At 38.1% G+C, this 19,553-nt stretch overlaps 1 protein-coding gene across 1 annotated transcript; it reads right to left on the bottom strand.

Annotated features, from left to right (window-relative positions):
• Positions 1-587: 587 nt before the first annotated feature.
• On the bottom strand, positions 588-2,510 carry LOC132624713 (uncharacterized). The gene has a single exon (XM_060339450.1). It carries the CDS (start codon positions 2,508-2,510, stop codon positions 588-590), a length of 1,923 nt encoding a protein of 640 aa, XP_060195433.1.
• Positions 2,511-19,553: the final 17,043 nt, after the last annotated feature.

The raw sequence follows: 19,553 nt of genomic DNA, 5'->3' as shown, positions 1-19,553 counted from the left end.
TAACGGAGGTTTAGTTAGCTTTACCTTAGTTAATCAATTAGGTGCCCTAATTCACCTAAAAATCAATTAGGTGGCGACTCCTTAAAATAAAACAATTTAGGAATCTCCAATATGTTATACTCTAATTTAGCCCGTTTAAAATGGGGTATAACAGTTGTCACGTCCGGTGGAATACCTGTCATGTCTAGATGGGACCAAGCAAAGCAATCTGAGTTAATTTTAAAAAACTCAATAAATTCTTTCCTGAGCTCGGGGGTTAACTCCGTGCCCAGGTATACCTTATTTTCTGGTAGATGATCGAACAGTATGACTTGCTCGAGTTCTTCAACGGTGGACTTAGTGGCATCAAAATCATCGGGCATCACAAAGGTTCTCGGTCCTCTGAACTTTAGCTCTTCATCTACTGTGTCTCTGTTCCGATCTTTCGAAGACTCCGGGATCGGGATCTGTGATTGCTATTTGGCATTCTCCCCTTCGCTCCAATCTGGCGCCTTTATAGTCTTAACAGATTCTTCAATCGCGAACATTTCTTTTACGGCCTGCTGTTCACCACGGACGGTTTTGATACTTTCTGGAGTCAGAAATTTCTATACCTGATGAGTAGTCGAGGGAACGGCTCTTACGAGGTGAATCCACAGTCTGCCCAGCAATGCATTGTATCCCATGTCTCCCTCTAACACATAAAATTTGGTCTGCTCTGTAGTTCCTGCCATACTGATCGGTAAAGTGATCTCACCCTTCGTCGTTTTGCATGCTATGTTGAATCTATTGAGGACCCGTATTGCTGGCACGATCTGATCTAGTAGTCCTAGCTGTTCGATGACTCTCCATGGGATGATATTAGCCGAGCTACCTGGATCAATCAGCACACATTTAATTCTAAACTTATTGACAAGGACAAATATTACCAGTGGGTCATTATGCGGCAGGGCGATGCCTTCCATGTCCTCGTCATTGAATGTGATGGGGCCATCGGGGTCATTGTTCCGGATACACTTTTCTCTTGTTATGGAAATTTTTGTGTGCTTTATAACCGGCCCAACGGGAACGTCAGTTCCTCCCATGATCATGTGTGTCACCTGTGGAGGCTCTTCCGGCCTATCCTGTTTGTTGGAGTCCAGGTTTTTAAAATGGTTTTTTACTCGTTCACTTAGGAATTCTCGAAGATGTCCCAAATTGAACAGACGGGTGACCTCCTCTCTCTGCTGTTGAAAATCCTCAGTTCGATGGCCGTGAGTATGATGATACTTACAAATAAGACTTTTGTCCCGCTTCTCCGGGTCGAAAAAGATTGGCCTAGGATGTCTTGTTTCTTTGTTTCGGATAACGGCCGCTGCTATGGTTGCTACATCGACGCAAAAGTTGTACTCGGATAACCTTGGAATTTCTCTGTTTCCCGGAGGTCTATCGACAGTATTTTCGTTTACCAAACCACGACTATTTTGGCCTCGATCATTTCTCCGATCGTTTCTCCTATCATTCTTGCCCGATTCGTTGTTACGCACGTTCCCCCTTCGATCGAGCGGGTAAGGCTGGTGCCTATCATATGACGATATGGAATCCCGGTCTATCACTCTCCTCGGGCGATCACTCCCTTTACCATAATGCCATGATACTAAAGCAGCCCTCAGAATCTTATCATCTTCGACCCTGATCTTTGACAAATACCTGTTGTGTACATCAGCCCTGGCGATCGCCGGGTATTCTATAAGGTTTTGTTTTAGCTCCATAGATGTGATCGAGCTCCTCGAATTGAGCCCTTGGGTGAAAGCCTGAACGGCCCAATCATCAGTAACTGGAGGTAAGTCCATGCACTCCATTTGAAATCGAGCCACAAACTCGCGAAGGGTCTCGTCATCTCGTTGCTTAATGATGAACAAGTCTGACTTTCGAGTTTCGACCTTGATGGACCCGGCATGGGCCTTAACGAAAGCATCAGTGAGCATGGCAAATGAATCAATCGAATGCTCGGGCAAGTTATGATACAAAATCATAGCCCCCTTTGACAGAGTCTCCCCAAATTTCTTAAGTAGCACTGATTTCCTTCCGTCATCGGCGAGATCATTGCCCTTAATAGCGCACGTATACGCAGTGACATGCTCATTTGGGTCCGTTGTCCCATTATACTTCGGGATATCGGGCATGCGAAATCTCTTGGGGATTTTCATCGGTGCCGCACTCGGCGAAAATGGCATTTGAACAAACTTTTTCGAATATGGTCCCTTCAACACTGGTGGAGCCCCCGAAATCTGATCGACCCTCGAGTTGTAGTTCTCCACCTTCTTGTCGTTCGCCTCTATCTTCTTTTCACCGAACCCGACCCGTTTGGTCAATGCTTCGAGCATTCTTATCAATTCGCTGCTTTGCCCGGGGTGGTTCTCGTTTCCCCGTGGGATGTGTCTTTCCTCCGTATCCTGGGTCTGTTCTGATGGGGCAATGTCGGGTGCCTGACCCCGATTTTGCAGTTGTGCTATGATCTCTTGCTGGGCCTGCAAATGAGCCATAGCCATGTCTAACTAGTTTTGGAGTTGTTGCAGCATGACCCCGTTATTCTTGCCGGCTGGTACGTTGCCCACCGATGATCCGACTTGAATAGGATTAACGGGGGGCGCGTTGTTGTTTGGTACATCCCCGTCGTCATGCTCGTGATGGCTTGGTTCCACTTGGAAGTTGACAGAATGGGAATCCGACATTTCCGGTATACCTGAAATCAAACCTTAAAAAAATAGTGTAAAATATCGAGCATAACCAGAATGTTGTATTGAATCGCCACTACTATCTAAGGCCCCACGGTGGGCGCCAAACTGTTTAACCTTAAAACGAAAAACAATTAAATTTATGCGTGATGCCAAAGATATGTGGCTAAATTCAATTCAAGATTAAATAGCGAGATAAGCCAATAAATGAACAGAGAAGCAGATTTGACCAAATGTTAAGTACGTCTGGCCTCGGGTATAGAAACCGAGGTCGATACCTTTTGTTAAGAACTTACACGAAGTATAATAAAAATGAACTTAAGAACATATGAGAATGGTTTTGAAAAGATTTTTATGATTGTTGATGTAAACTGTTTTTCTCCTTGCTATTGCCGACCTCCTTCACGAATGATAACCTCCTCTTTATATAGTAGAGGAGTTTCAACTCTAGTACAATTCTAAATAAAGTAAGTAAATCTGGTGACAGCTGTTTTGCCGAGATCGACGCTGAAATATCCGGTTGAGGATGGATATTTCGGTCTCCCACCGATGACAGTCAATCGCCCTTCCTTTATCGCCTCATCCCGGCCCGAACTCGAAGCCTCGTTCCCCGTGAGACGGTCGTATCACGACCGAGCATAACCATAACAACGGGAAACCGAGCGTGCTTGTATCCTCGGTTTTACCCGTATACAAGCTACAAGCCCATTAGCGTTTCTCATCATAAAATTGTTCAATAACCGATCAATGACCTTGTAATTTCATATTATATATTGGTTTGTCCTTTCAAATTATCCATATTTCTACAAAAACTCATCGATCTTCTGTTTTAAATCAAAACAGTATCCACATATATTAACGAAAAGCGCAAAAGTTTCAAATAACAACATTTTCCTAGTAAGTAAGATGCTATAAAATGGGTGATAACATCGATTTACAAGAAAAAAAAAAAACGGCCTCAATAACATCATCATCCTTACTAAATTCAAATGGTAGTTAGCGATGAAAAATGGTTAGCGCTAAAATCCATCGCTATTTCATTTTCTTTTGTGGTGATAGTTAAATGGTGGATTTGCCACAGTAGGAGCAAAATCAATCGATGTAAGTTTCTCATTACCTCGTTAAATATCTATAATTGACTATTTGTATCTATTTTTAGTAATTATTTGTTTTACACAAAGCAAGGAAGCAAATGTAGAATATTTGGTTGAAAGTAAAAAGAATAGTTGAAATTGTAAAATAAATATTGATTCTAAAATAACATTTCAAGTTCAGTCAAATATTGTACAAACGCTTAGTAACATTTGACGAGAGAAAATAACCTAAGATGATAAGTTGACAAGACATGAGAGAAACTTCACTTTTTTAGTTTTTTCAGCAACTTTCTATACCAAAAAATGTGCAGCTAGGTTTGACTGTAATTCTTCTATTTGTTTCCCTTGGCCGGAGAGACAATAAGAAGATCTCAATTTTGACCATATTATCTAGAAAAGGTATAATATATAAAAACCGTAGAAAGTTTTGTTTACCCCGAATTTAGGTAACTAATTTAATTTGTAAGTGAGGTATAGGATATGTGGATGAACTTTAATCTATTTTGGGTTTATAGGAAATAATTATAGATTTGCGTGTTATAGCATCTGTATGTGAACATATGCGTTAGTGATTCGAATCAAGATACAAATGTTTATGATTAAGCCAACTATATTGGAAGAATAAGCATAAAATGCCACTGATCCGGACCAAAGGGGAGAGAGCTTCAATATATAATTGGAAAAGCTAACCCTTAAAAGTAGGGAAATGCCTCCTATTTATAGTTTTGCCTTATGGGCCTTGCATACAACATAAAGCCTTTTTCAGAATAAAGTAAACTCTAAAAGTATAAGGTTGGGTCGTACGGTCTGACACCTGTATGGTCGTCGGTACAATGTGACAGAACGATGTTAACGCGTGGTGAATTTATAAATGATTAACCGGACTAACGACCACGATCAACTCGGTCATGCTGAAATCGGACCAACGACCACGATCAACTCGGTCATGCTGAAACCGGACTGGTTGTGATGCGGAGTTTGGTTCGGTGATACCGGACCAAACAGATTCGCTTCACTTTTCTCAGGTCAACCGCAGCCGGTGCAATATTACCAGTTCTAAGGGAAGACTCGGTGATCATGCCTGTCTCTTCTTATCTCCGGTCCCCGGTCTTGCTTATATCCGTTTTTTACCATATATAGATAGTCCCCACACTTCCCGGACCGTAGTTTTACCGGAGTAACGGGAAGTGGATGAATCAACAAACCGGTGGTGCCATAAGCCCGTTCTTATCTTTAAATTTTTAGCGGGAATAGTTGTGTCACGTCCCTCAGCCGTCAGCCACGTGTCTCACCCCGAGTGGTCGACTTTGGCAACCGCCATAACGCACGTCTCTTCAACTCACGTCTCATTAATTGTGGGACACGTGGCACCCTCCGGTTGGCTAGCTTCTGTAACCGTTTCAGTCCCCCATGCCTATATAAGGCTTTTAACCCTCTTATTTTACCACTTTCACTTCTACTTCTAACTTCTCCACCTCTGATCGTCTTTCTCTTCCATTTTCTTACTTATTTTGATTGCCAAAACAGACCAAATTTGTCAACTTCTCCATTGTTGTTCTTTGATCGAAAGTGTTGTTGCCCTTTCTAACCTTCAACCCGAGCTCGAAGTAGCGAAGGCCGAAAACCTTTGGTTAAAGGACGAATTGGCCGGGATGGTCGAGAAGAGTCGGCTTCTGGAAGCGGACAAGGTCGGCCTTAGACAAGATAATGCTCGTTTTTCTCCGAGGCTTGGTGAACTCGAAACCATTATCACTCAACTCCGAAGGGAGCTTGACTTGGTCAAAACTGATGCCGTGAACATGGCCGAGAGGCATCGGCTGCTTGAATCCGAGAGTGCTAAGTATAAGGAGAGGATGAGGGTATTCGAGCAAAAAGCTGAGGATAGGGCCCGGATATACGACGAGCTGAAAACCGAACTCGAGGAGACAGCCGAGGCTAATGACCTTCTCAGAGCCGAGCTCGAATCGGCCATTCAAATCCAAGGAGTCCCCGATGAAGAGAGAGATGAATTAGTGGCCAAGCTGGCCCAGGCTCAGGCCGATTTGGCAGAAGCCCTTAGGAGTGTGGAGGCTGCCGAAGCTCATACCACGATTGCGGTGGAGTATGAACGGTGGAAGTCCCGGAGGGCCACCCTTGAGCAAGCCGAACATGGTTTTTCGGATCTCCCGGCCCTGATACTCGAAGCCAGAACGACTGAGGAGGAAGCCAAGAGAGCTCTTGATACCGATTCCGAGGATTCCGAGCAGACAGTATCCGAGCATTCTGGTTCCAGCTGTACCGGAAAGATCAGAGCCTGTGCTTAGCCTTTATTTTGCCTTTGCCTTTTTTTTTTTTTTTTTTTTTACTTTGTAGGAATTTCGGGTGTAAAAGACCTCCATATATGAAATGTGCCTTTTCCGTTCCGATTCTCTTTATTCTTTTGCTTGAATGTTTGTTATGACTTCTGCCCGAATTGTCGGTCCGTTTTAAGGACAAGCAAAGACTCGGAGTCATTTTTTTGGACTGTGCCTGAATATTGGCTTTTCTCTTCGTCCGGTACGTTTTGTCCGGGAATTTGATCAAGTGGTTTGCCCGTGGGACTTATTTATGCTTTGTGAATTCAGACGTCTCCGAATCACGTTAGGCATTTTTAGGGCCGATATTTTTTTGGCCTTAGCAATTTTTAATACAGCAGTCCCCATTTTGGGTGTTTACAAAATTTTGGCTCGGTTCAATGTGACCTTGTTGCCTTTGTCGAATTTCGACTATAATACCCGGGATAGGGTATTTAGTTAAAAATGATGCCGAATTTCGGTGGTAATCACCAGGGTAGGCCGTTTTAACAAGAAGGCACATCCGCAATGAATTTTTAATGATCTTAATATTGCAAGTATTTGCATGTACATGATATGAAAACTTCGTCCGTTTCCTTCTGTTTATGCCGTAGCAAGTACTAAGTGGACACGATTCGTTCTGATCGTGTGGTCCTTACATCGAAACCAAATACAGAAGGTCCGGCTTTAGGCGAAGATGGGAAATACAAAAATCTCGATGATTTTTCCAGGGTAGCATCTATTAGCGTTCACTTGCTTTGTTGATCTCCTCCGTTTTTTACTATCCGGGGTAAACCTCAATATGGGTATAGTAGTCCCCTAGTGCTTATCCGAGCTGCAAGATCCGGTAAGCACTATCAAGTCCCCACTCGTAGGGTGTGGCCCCGAGTTTCCGGGCATTTGTCCTCGTCTTTATCTAGTAACACGTTGTACTTGTTGCCTCATTAAAAACCTTGTCGGAAAACCCATTTTGGGACAAAACCGTACTATGTTTCCACCCTCTTCGAATCCGGTCCTTTCAGAATAGGCGGAGCCCCCGGGATCTGGTACACCCGAGAGTTATATGTTTCCACCCTCTTCTCAGTCGAGTCTACCTGCTTCGCCAATGTTTTGAGCATTCTCAGAACTTCGGTGGATGAACCAGCTCCGGACCCATTACTCTAGACCATCCGTGTTTCGTCCCTTCTGGGTTCGGCAACACCTTTCGTCCTCTCCGGGGACGTTTCATCATTTTTCTTTGCAACTGGGTTATTGCGACTCCTTGTACGGCAATAGCTGCCCTCTGTTCATGCAACATTTAAAAAATTAAACGTAAGTTAATATAATCTGGGGTGTCCAGCACTTTCCGGCCTTGTGCCCGGGACAAAGTAATTGAATTGGGAGTGTTTAAGGGATCGGCATTCTCCTGGTTCATGGTGTTCTGTCGGTTGAGGCCCTCCTTCGAATCAACGGAGTTTGGGTCAATGGGTTCTGCTGGTAAGCCCCGTAGCCCACTGTTCTCATTTTCAGCCACAATCTCGTTGTTGTTGACGTGACCAAATTGTCCACTCCTTGCCATTTGGTCCGTTTTCACAGAGACGAATAAAAGATTTTTTCAATCTTAATGGGTAAGAAATAGAAACCAAGATCAAAGACCACTATTATCCTAGCCCCACGGTGGGCGCCAAACTGTTTACCCCGAATTTAGGTAATCAATTGAATTTGTAAGTGAGGTATAGGATATGTGGATGAACTTTAATCTATTTTGGGTTTATAGGAAATAATTATGGATTTGCGTGTTATAGCATCTGTATGTGAACATATGCGTTAGTGATTAGAATCAAGATACAAATGTTTATGATTAAGTCAACTATATTGGAAGAATAAGCATAAAATGCCACTGATCCGGACCAAAGGGGAGAGAGCTTCAATATATAATTGGAAAAGCTAACCCTTAAAAGTAGGGAAATGCCTCCTATTTATAGTTTTGCCTTATGGGCCTTGCATACAACATAAAGCCTTTTTCAGAATAAAGTAAACCCTAAAAGGATAAGGTTGGGCCGTACGGTCTGACACCAGTACGGTCGTCGGTACAATGTGACAGAATGATGTTGACGCGTGGCGATTTTATAACTGATTAACCGGACTAACGGCCACGATCAACTCGGTCATGCTGAAACCGGACTGGCTGTGATGCGGAGTTTGGTCCGGTGATACCGGACCAAACAAATTCCCTTCACTTTTCTCAGGTCAACCGCAGCCGGTGCAATATTACCAGTTCTAACGGAAGACTCGGTGATCATGCCTGTCTCTTCTTATCTCCGGTCTCCGGTCTCACCGGTCTTGCTTATATCCGGTTTTTACCGTATACATGTTTTCTAGAACTTTGTAAGGAATTAGGGACTGCTAAGATGATCCCATGACTATAAAATTGGCGGTGCCAACTTGAACAGAATATCATAAGTACTTAAAATTTCTATACCCTTCAAAGAAATAGGCTGGACTTTAATTTGTTGTTCTATTTTTCGTTAGGGGTAAAATGAGAATCGGGAACTTGAAGTTTCTAGATAGTTGAATTAATTGACTGAAAAATTTGAAATCATAAAAATGTGAGGCCAATTAGAAATTAGGGATGATTTATAGCTTGGACGAGAAAAGGTTGTTTGATTTTAAGAAAACGTAACGAAATAATATTTTTTTTCTTAAAAAGTTATCAAGCAGGGCTCCCAAATATAGTTGAATCATCAATATTATCATAGATGCTGGTGATTTTATTTTCAATTTATTGCATCAATATTTTTAAAAAAAACTTTTTTTTAACATAAATCTGATAAATGATCTTGAGAACCACAAGCAGATCTTCATTTATAAGCACAACACTTCAAGTTTTTTTTAATATAAAATTTTACTAATAGTGTAGCTTACTCATCATGTCTTACGGCTGATGCCGTACACAGTCAGTTCTCCGTGGCTAAATGCAATCGAGGCAAAGGAACTCTTCATAATATTCCTCCTGGTTCGTTTGATTAAGAACTAGGAAGATTTTAAAAGGGGTATATATTCATAAATAATAATAAAAGTGGCTATATCTAGATCAAGTTGTTTTAATTTATTCACTTATGTAATTTACCTTTGTATTTCTTGGGGTCTGAGATGGGGAACGAGACAGATAAGCGTGCTGGACATCTCAATATAATAACAAAAATTTCAAATTGCTAATCTCATTAATATCTGACAGTGTAGCACAGTTTAATTAACTAATTAATATATACCACCTAAAGGGAAACGAATGGACCTGGTTGTCGTGGCCACCTTAATTAAAAACACTTTAGTTTAATAGTCATAGTCTTTAATCTTTCCAAATATGGAAACTTTTTACCCTAAACATCGGACGGGAATCAATACTTACAGCAATTAAGGATACCAAAAAGGGGTTTGCATTCTTTTAAATATTCTCCACATTCTTGTGTATACCTTCTTTATATTTCATGTATTTTTTTTTAACACTACTAAGACCTTTTCAGTTTCGCACAATATTTTGGAATAAAACGTTACAATCAACGATAATTTCATTTTATGACCCGAACTTAATATTTCTGGTTAATAATAAAAAATACTTATCACCGATCATAATCTTTGATGGTGTATAAACCATTTACACAATAGATTGATATATAACTAATGGATAATAGAGGAGGCAAGTGGTGGTGATAAGAAAAGGAGAATAATTGAATGATATTGTAGTTGGGTCACAAGGGGAATGGGAGATTGAAACAAAAAATATATACCTCAAGAAGAGACTTTCCTAAAGTGGAAGGAATCGTAATCAATTCACCTTTTCACATAGATATAAGGTCACAGAAAAAAGAAAGTATGTGTGACAACTCGAGAAGGAATTATAATTTTGTTTGGGTGGGAGAGAAAATAATGGAAAACAAAAGGAGAAAATAATACGAGGAGCAGTTTATTCTATCAACTACTCAAGTTGGGTGAATGATGAATGAATGAGGAAAGTGATGTATCAAGAAATTCAGTACTAAATAATGTGGCCACCGATGCTTGTGAGTTTTCTTAAAAAACAGGAGTCACCATCCAACTTCTCTTTTTATTTTCTTTTTCTTTCTTGTATATAATTACAAAATTAACCAAAAAGAATTTTAATCTCAAATTTAAAACTTCTTGTTCAAGTAAAAATAAGATTATATATTAATCAATGCAACCGCTGAAGCACTAGATTTTGGAAAGCGTCCTCTTTATATATTACTAGTATGGATTCACCTCTTGACATCTTATCTCATCCAAAAATACTGGGGTGCTAATTTAAGGTGTGTTTGGTTATGACATTAGTTATTTTTTGAGCTAAAAATATTTTCTTGTATATGGTTGGTGAGTGAAAATTATTTTAAGAAAAAAAGTATATACTAATAATTATTAATAATATCAATAAATGGAAGAGTGTTTTAGTTAAACTTTACTAGTTACTAGATTAAAAGTAATGTCCACGTGTTAGTTGAAAGATGAAACGGAAAACTTTTGAAACTTGTGATCTAAAATAAGTCATATATATTTGTGTGGTTGTAAATTATTTCATTAAGGATAAAAGGGAAAGTTTTAGGTTTAATAATTTCTAAATATAGAAATATATCATTCTTTTTTAGACAAACTATATCACATAAATAATTGTGACAAAGGGAGTAATATATATGAAGTTATAAGTTAAGATAATTGTAAGGAAAAAACTTCGGTTTATAATTGAAGAAAGTCATTTTCATACTTTTGATAGAAAATGTTTTCTATGAAAAATCACTTTCGCCATACCAAACATTAAAAACTAGATTTCTCGTGAAAAATATTTTCTCAAAATTCATTTTTGCTCTACAAATCACACCCTTCATATTAAGTAGTGCAGTTTTAAAGCAAAACTATATAAAAAGAAAATGGAAAAGCCTTATCTTCATCTAATGATTCCTTCGGCCTTTTAATCTCTGTAGAAGCCCCCAACTCTGAGAAATTATTTATTTTTCAACAACCCCCCCCCCCCCCCCCCCCTCTCCCCCAGCAGATTTCATAGTCACTTCCTCTCACGTGACATGGCGACATATAATTGTACAGGCAACTGATTTCGCGATTTGTTTGATTAATTACTACTCGTAATTAATTAGTAGTTAATTACCGAATGTGGTAAGTAGTGGCAGTAAAAGTATAATGAAACTACTGAGGGAGTTGTTCGTACTCTGTATTATAAGTGGAAAAAACGTGAATGAATGAATCAGTTGTAATTTCTCTGAGGATTTTACAGTTTTTCGTGGATCCTATGCAAAGCAAAGAATCTAACAAAGTTTGTAAGTCATGTGGTGCAGTTGTTCATGATCGTGCTGTCTTTAAACAGACGATTCATTTGTAGTTTTCTTCTTTTATTTACTTTTTAGTACTATTTCCTAAACCGTCCATCCATTTTCTCTTATCGAGTGGGAGAGATTTTTGGACCACCTAATTTCCGAGGATTAGGATCGTAAGACACGGAAAAGAATTGAAGTTTACGGGTTTTGAGATATTATTTCTTTTGAATATTAGGTTCTCAATTTGTAATTTATAAATATCAAATAATTTTTTAAATTAAGTATAGATATTTAACCTAAAATTATTGAATTTCGCCGAACTCAACTTCCTACGCCTTAGCTCCACCAGGACGGAGTTGAGAGAAAGATGTTGACGAATTTAATAGCAGTACAATAGATGAACGTATCGCCAATCAACAATTTAGTCTTTTTCATTTTAACAAAAACAAAATCAATAAGTAGATATAACTTATTCAGCTCAGTCCCCACCAAATTAGAAAATGCTACTAATATAATTTAAATTCAATTTTATTTTGGACAACCAACTTATCTATTTATGTTTGTGCGCCAGACCAAAAGAAAGATCAGTTTGTCCGGTAAAAAACTCCATCAAGAGTGATATTTAAAAATAAAATAAAAATTAAGTTATTTACTATTGATATTGGATGTGACCGGACCAGTTTGTCCGGTCACGTCGGTGAAGTCGGCAAATCCCCAAGTCGGTGGAAACTCTATTTTAATCTAATTGTAATAAGTTTGGTTTTATTTATGATAAATTTATAATTATGGTAATATAGGATTTATAATTTTATTGAAATAGAGTTACCTTATTAGACTAAGGGAAGGAGAATCTTACTTGTACATAAGAAGGTCATTATGATGAATGAAAGACAGAAATAATTCTCCCAATTTTCTTGTCTCTCTAAATTCATGTTCTTGTCTCTATCTTAACATTTACATTGATTTTTTTTTTAATATTAAGCTGTACTATTTGTAATTAGTGATCTGATTCTCGTAAACAATTGTTAAATATAATGCTTGTACTATTTGTAATTAGTGATCTGATTCTCGTAAACACTTGTAAAATATAATGCTAGTATATAGATGATAAAGTCTTTTTGTTTAAAAATATAGATAATTGTTTGTTTTTTCAATTAAAAAAGAGAATGCGTATATATTGTTTTCTTATTCTTCTCTCCACCATCCTTTCTTTATGTCTCTCTCAATTAAAGTAAACGTTGACTGAAGTAGTACAAAATCCTATTTACTGTAGTACGTCTTGTACAGGTACTGCATTATAATTCTAACATGACAGTACTGTTTAACCAATACTTAATTATTTCAATATAATAATAGGGGTGGACAGAAATACAAGGTTAGCGATTATTTTAATCGTGTATGACGCCCTAGATGATGAAATCACGCCCTATTTTCTAGAAATTTCCCGTATGACCTAGTATAATATCGAACTGGAAGTTGGAAATCAAGGTTACGCATCTGGATTGATTAATTTATTCTCGTACCTAAACGGTTTATTCAGATATTTTTAATATTATCTATTTTTGTACTCCATCCTCTGGCGAAGTATACACAATTATAGAAACTAGCTGTTGAAGCGACTAAATCCAGAAAAGCCTGTTTGACCTTTAGTGAGTGACCAAGTTTGGCAATAGATTGAAAATCATTTTAAATTTGTTTTATAATATGATCTGTTATTTGAATCTCGAATCTGATATAGTGAATTTGAAATTTGGAAAAGAAGTTTAAGAAGCTCTTCAATTGATATGATGTCTCTCAGGAGATTTTAACTTCTTCTTTTTCAAGTAAAATTCATGAAACTCAAACTTCAAACAAAATATAAAATTATTATGTTGATAGCATTTTATATTTGACCTGAAATCGAAAAAGGATAATAAATGAATCTTATTGCAAAAATCTACTTTTTTTTAATGATAATTTACTAGATAATGGAAAACAAAAGATCTTGAATACTATTCGAAATATGGAAATCAAAAAAGGATAATAAATGAATCTTATTGCAAAAATCTACTTTTTTTTAATGATAATTTACTAGATAATGGAAAACAAAAGATCTTGAATACTATTCGAAATTTGGAAAAATTGATGTATGGGAGGAGGGCTATTGAACAACTCGAAAAGCTTATTCCTTACGGATAGTAGTCGAGGAATTTCAAGTGAATGGATACTGTAAAATAGAACAAGAAAAGTTGAATCAACTTATAAAACGGAACTCCCAATTTAATTCAAATTCCCAGCTCCACAAAAGTTACTAATAGTCACATTTCTAGACACAAAATAACAACTCTACCACTCAATACTCACTGCAAATTTCATTCCAATATGTCCTTGTGAAGCTCTAGGTTAAGTCCTTCTCACCATAATAGCCATGTCTGACACATTTTAGTCAAGAGAACTGATTTAAAGGACACCAATGACTGTGACAATTCATCCCCATCTGGTCATCTTTACCAGAAAACAAAACACCCCATTTTGTACATCTCTTTCATTTCCCTCTTTTCTTTTCACTCTGCTTTTCAACAGTATAACAAAAAGAGAACAAACTCGGTGATGTTATGCATTAAGCGTTGGGTTTAATAGATAGGTTGAATGGGAAATGGAGGGAAAAAAAGTGGAGGGAAAATGAGTTGTCCCTTTTTGCTTTATGAAATAAGCATTTGTCCCTCATAGGTGGTGGAAAGAAAAGTTCTCTTACTTAAAAGTAGAAGCACTCCTTGTTATTGCTAAAAGGGTCAAGAAGAGGGTTTCCCCTCGCGCCGTCGCTCGGCTCAGCTTCGGCTTTAGATGATTGATAATCTTTTTGGACCAAAATTTCTTTAATTTTAATTTAATTAATTATTTTCAGATCCTGACCCGTTAGTGACCCGGATCTGCGTGTCTGACCCGCGACCCGTTTCTTTCCCGTATTAATTTAAATTTCCCTCCATTTTATTTTTAAAACGAATATTTTCTGAAAGGTTGCAAACCTTTCTGCAAAGCTGCAAACCTTTTCCCAACCAGTGCATTAATGACTATAAATTCCAGTTAATATTCAGATTATTACTTACGAATTTTCTGATATCTTTCTATTCTTCTACTCTCTTAAAAGTTTACTTCTGTGTGATATACTGCGGTTAAGTGGTTCGCCTGACATCAGAGTTTTTGGTACCAACACACCGGTGAGTGAAATCCTTCTATCCTGGGAGGAAATATTCCACATTCAATCTCGGGTACATGAGGGGAATAATTTCCTTAAGGACACACTGTGCATTCAGTGGGCTAGATTTTCTGTTCCTTAAAAAAAATATTTTCGTATACTCTTTCTGATTATTTTTCCAGATTCTGTTTACATTGGTTTATACTTTCTGATTTTGTAAAGTTACTGATTTCTGGAAATATTGCTAAGTTACTGTTTCGTAATACAGATTGATAACAATCTTAAGGAAATTACTGTGTTTATATATTTTAATCTGTATTATGTCTTGGAGACTAAAAACCTTCTGGTTTTCTAATCCATTGGAATTTTTCTAGTCTAACTTGAAGAACATAAAAACTTCGTTGGATTATTAAAGTTCATAACAGTGACGCGATTTGGAGAACATAAAAACTTCATCGTGAAATAGATTCTGGAAAAACGGGAAAAAATATATCTTTTCTGTTTACTGTTCTGTTTCATTTGGCATTTATTAAACAGTTTGTCAATTATTGACAGTGAAGAATGAAAACAAAAAGTGATGTTAATGCTCCTAATGGAATTGCAACTGTTGGTGCGACTACTGGTACTACTGTTGGCGTGACTGTTGGGCCGACAAATGTTGCATCGTCAAGCCGTCCAACTGCTACACACGCGATGGCGTCGGCAGAGAAACCAGGGAAGTTTTCTGGTATCAACTTCAAAGGATGGCAACAACGAATGTTCTTCTGGCTGACTACTCTAGGCATGCAGAAGTTCACAAATGAAAATCCTCCTGCTACTGAAGAAGGAATGCCTGAAAACCAGCGCTTTATGATTACTGAGGCTTGGAAGCATGCAGATTTTTTGTGCAAAGGATACATCTTTAGGGCACTAGATGATGATCTGTATAATGTCTACAGTTCTGCCAAAACTTCAAAAGAATTATGGCTTGCACTCTAAAAGAAGTATAAAACTGAAGATGCATGCTTGAAAAAATTCGTGGTTGCTAAGTTTCTTGACTACAAGATGACAGACAGTAAAATTGTTGGAACCCAAGTTCAAGAACTCCAAGTCCTTATCCATGACCTTATTGCTGAAGGTATAGTGATCAACGAGGCATTTCAAGTGGCTGCTGTGATTGAGAAGTTGCCTCCTTCATGGAGAGACTTCAAGAACTATTTGAAACACAAGCGTAAGGAAATGTCGCTGAAAGATCTTGTGATTCGCTTGAAGATTGAGGAAGATAATAAAGTTGCTGAAAAGAAGTCGCGTGAAAATTCAACGATTATGGGAGCGAACATCGTTGAAGAAGCTGCTCCAAAGAATAAGAAAAGGAAGAAACCTTTTGGAAAGAGTAAGGAGCAGAACAAGAAAAAAATTCAAGGGCAATTGCTATAATTGTGAGAAAGCTGGCCACAAAGCCCCAGATTGTCGTCTCCCAAAAAAGGACAAGGGAAAGGGACAAGCCAATATGGTGGAGAAGAATGATGACATGGATGATCTGTGTGCAATGCTATCGGAGTGCAATTTGGTTGGAAACCCAAAGGAGTGGTGGCTTGATTCTGGTGCCACTCGATATTTTTGCGCTGTAAAAGAAGCATTTGCAACCTATGCTCCCGCTGGACCAGAAGAGCAATTGTTTATGGGAAATACTGCAACAGCCAAGGTTGAAGGACATGAGAAGATACTTCTGAAGATGACTTCCGGCAAGGTGCTGACTCTCAACAAGGTTCTGTACGTTCCAACAATTAGGAAGAATTTAGTTTTAGCCGGACTAATCGTCAAAAACAGGTTTAAGTGCGTGTTGGTTAGTGAGAAAATTATAATAAGTAAGAATGATATGTTCATAGGAAAGGGCTACCTCACCGAGGGCCTTTTCAAACTCAATGTAATGGTTGTTGACAGTATTAATAAGAATTCAGTTTCGTCTTACTTATTGGAGTCAAATGATTTATGGCATGTTTGTTTAGGACATGTCAACTACAAAACCTTACGAAAATTGATTAATTTAGAAGTATTGCCTAAATTCGAGTGTAATAAATCAAAATATGAAATTTGTGTTGAATCTAAGTTTGTTAAACATCAATATAAGTGATATGAAGTCAATATCATCTCGCGGTGGGAAAAAATATTTTATAACTTTTATTGACGATTGCACTCGATATTGTTATGTGTATTTGCTTAATAGTAAGGATAAAGCAATTGATGCATTTAAGCAATACAAGAACGAAGTGGAAAACCAATTGAATAAAAAGATAAAAATGATTAGAAGTGATAGGGTGGAGAATATGAATCTCTTTTTGCAGAGATATGTTTAGAATATGGGATTATTCATCAAACTACTGCCCCCTACGCACCACAATCAAATGGAATTGCGGAAAGGAAAAACTGAACATTAAAGGAGATGATGAATGCTTTATTAATAAGTTTCGATTTACCGCAGAGCTTGTGGGGGGAAGCTATCCTTATAGCTAATCGAATACTCAACAAGGTGTCCCACAGCAAAACACAATCTATTCCATATGAACTATGAACAGGAAGAAAACCCAAATTGAAATATTTCAAAGTGTGGGGGTTTTTAGCAAAGGTCCAAGTTTCTTTGCCCAAAAGGGTAAATATTGGACCAAAAACTGTGGATTGTGTTTTTATTGGCTATGCTACAAACAACAAAGCTTGTCGGTTTTTGGTTCACAAATCGGACAATCTCGAAATTCATGTTAATATGGTAATTGAATCAGATAATGCTGAATTCTTTGAAAACATTTATCCGTATAAAACTGAATGTGAGTCGTCAAGTGAAAGGTCTAAACGACCGCGGGAAGAACCAAAGGAAAGTACACCAAGTGAAGAGGATCCAAGGCGTAGCAAACGTCAAAGAACATCTACTTCCTTTGGACCAGATTTTGTGACATTCTTGGTTGAAAATGAGCCTCAACCATTTAAAGCAGCGATGTCATCTTCTGATTCAGCATTTTGGAAAGAGGCAGTCAATAGTGAGATTGAATCAATTTTGAACAACCATACATGGGAATTAGTTGATCTTCCTCCTAGAAATAAACCTTTAGGATCAAAATGGATTTTTAAAAGGAAAATGAAAGCTGATGGCACTATTGACAAATATAAGGCAAGACTTGTGGTCAAAGGTTATAGACAAAAACAAGGCCTTGATTACTTTGACACATACTCGCCGGTAACAAGAATAACATCTATTCGGGTGTTAGTGGCACTGGCGGCCGTATATGGTCTTGAAATCCATCAAATGGATGTCAAGACAGCTTTCTTAAATGGAGAATTGGACGAAGAAATTTACATGGAACAACCTGAGGGTTTTGTGGTTCGTGGTAAAGAAAGGAAAGTGTGAAAACTTGTTAAGTCACTTTATGGACTTAAACAAGCACCCAAAGAATGGCATGCGAAATTTGACTAAACAATGTTGGCAAATGGATTTAAGATTAATAAGTGTGACAAATGTGTTTACATTAAAAATACTCCAAATCATAAAGTCATTGTTTGTTTATATGTTGATGACATGTTGATAATGAGTAGAGATATTGCCGATGTAAATGCTACGAAGCGTATGCTCGCTAGCAAATTTGACATGAAAGACTTAGGGGTTGCTGATTTGATCTTAAGAATTAGGATCCATAAAACTCCACAAGGTCTAGTATTATCATAGTCACATTATATTGAAAAGGTACTTGACAAGGTCAGGTATTTAATTTCAATGTTGCAAAGACTCCAATTGATATAAGTTTTGCACTTCAAAAAAATGAAGGTGAAAGTGACTCACAATTGGACTATGCACGAGTTTTGGGAAGTTTGATGTATATTATGAATTGTACACGACTAGATATAGCATGTGCTATTAGCAAGCTGAGTCGATTCACGAGTAATCCTAATTAAACTCATTGGATGGCAATGAAACGAGTCTTGGGTATTTGAAACACACCTAAAACTATGCTTTGCATTATAATAAATATCCCGCAGTAATTGAGGGATATAGTGATGCAAACTGGATCACCCGATCATCTGAAGTTAAATCCACGAGTGGATATGTTTTCACCGTTGGTGGAGGAGCGGTGTCTTGAAAACCATCAAAACAGACATGCATCGCCCGCTCTACAATGGAATTTGAATTTATAGCTTTAGACAAGGCCGGTGAAGAAGTTGAATGGCTCCGAAATTTCTTGGAAGATATTCGATTTTGGCCCAAACCTTTGGCACCTATATGTATACATTGTGATAGCCAAGCGGCAATAGGTAGGGCAGGGAGCGTTAGGTATAACGGAAAATCGCGTCACATTCGACGGCGACACAATACTGTTAGACAACTACTCTCTAGTGGTGTTATCACTATTGACTACGTAAAGTCAGGAGATAACGTATCGGATCCGCTAACAAAAGGCCTATCTAGAGAAGATATTGAAAGATCATCGAGGGGAATGGGGTTAAGGCCTAGGACAAGTCATCATGGCGGTAACTCTATCTAGTAGACTGGAGATCCCAAGAACTAGATTCAAAGAGATCAAACAAAGTTATGAATGACGGTTCAACATTGTCACGCCCCGAACCTGGGCCTGGACGTAACACGGCACCCGGTGCCTGACTGCATGTGACCGAGCGAACCAACTGCTGACTGAATCAACATGTGATATCAAAACATAACTGAATATGGAAACAACTAAACACATGATGATATACTAAAGTTCTGGCTGAAATCATAATGCGGAAATACTTAGACAATCTGAAATATATCTGACTGTAGCCAACATGGCTAAACCAAAACGATTGAACAACTGCCAACAAGGCTAACATAATAAATATCTGACTGTCTGAACTGTGTCTATGAAGCCTCTAAGAGTACTGAATAATAGAGCTGTCTATAAACTGAAATAACTGGATAGCTGACAACGCCCCGAAGGAATGTGGGGCTCACCAGT

Source organism: Lycium barbarum, chromosome 12 (assembly GCF_019175385.1).
Source record: "Lycium barbarum isolate Lr01 chromosome 12, ASM1917538v2, whole genome shotgun sequence".
In the NCBI taxonomy this organism is placed as follows: Eukaryota; Viridiplantae; Streptophyta; class Magnoliopsida; order Solanales; family Solanaceae; genus Lycium; species Lycium barbarum.
The sequence above is the reverse complement of the archived record's forward strand: the minus strand, read 5'-3'. Positions and strand labels throughout refer to the sequence as shown.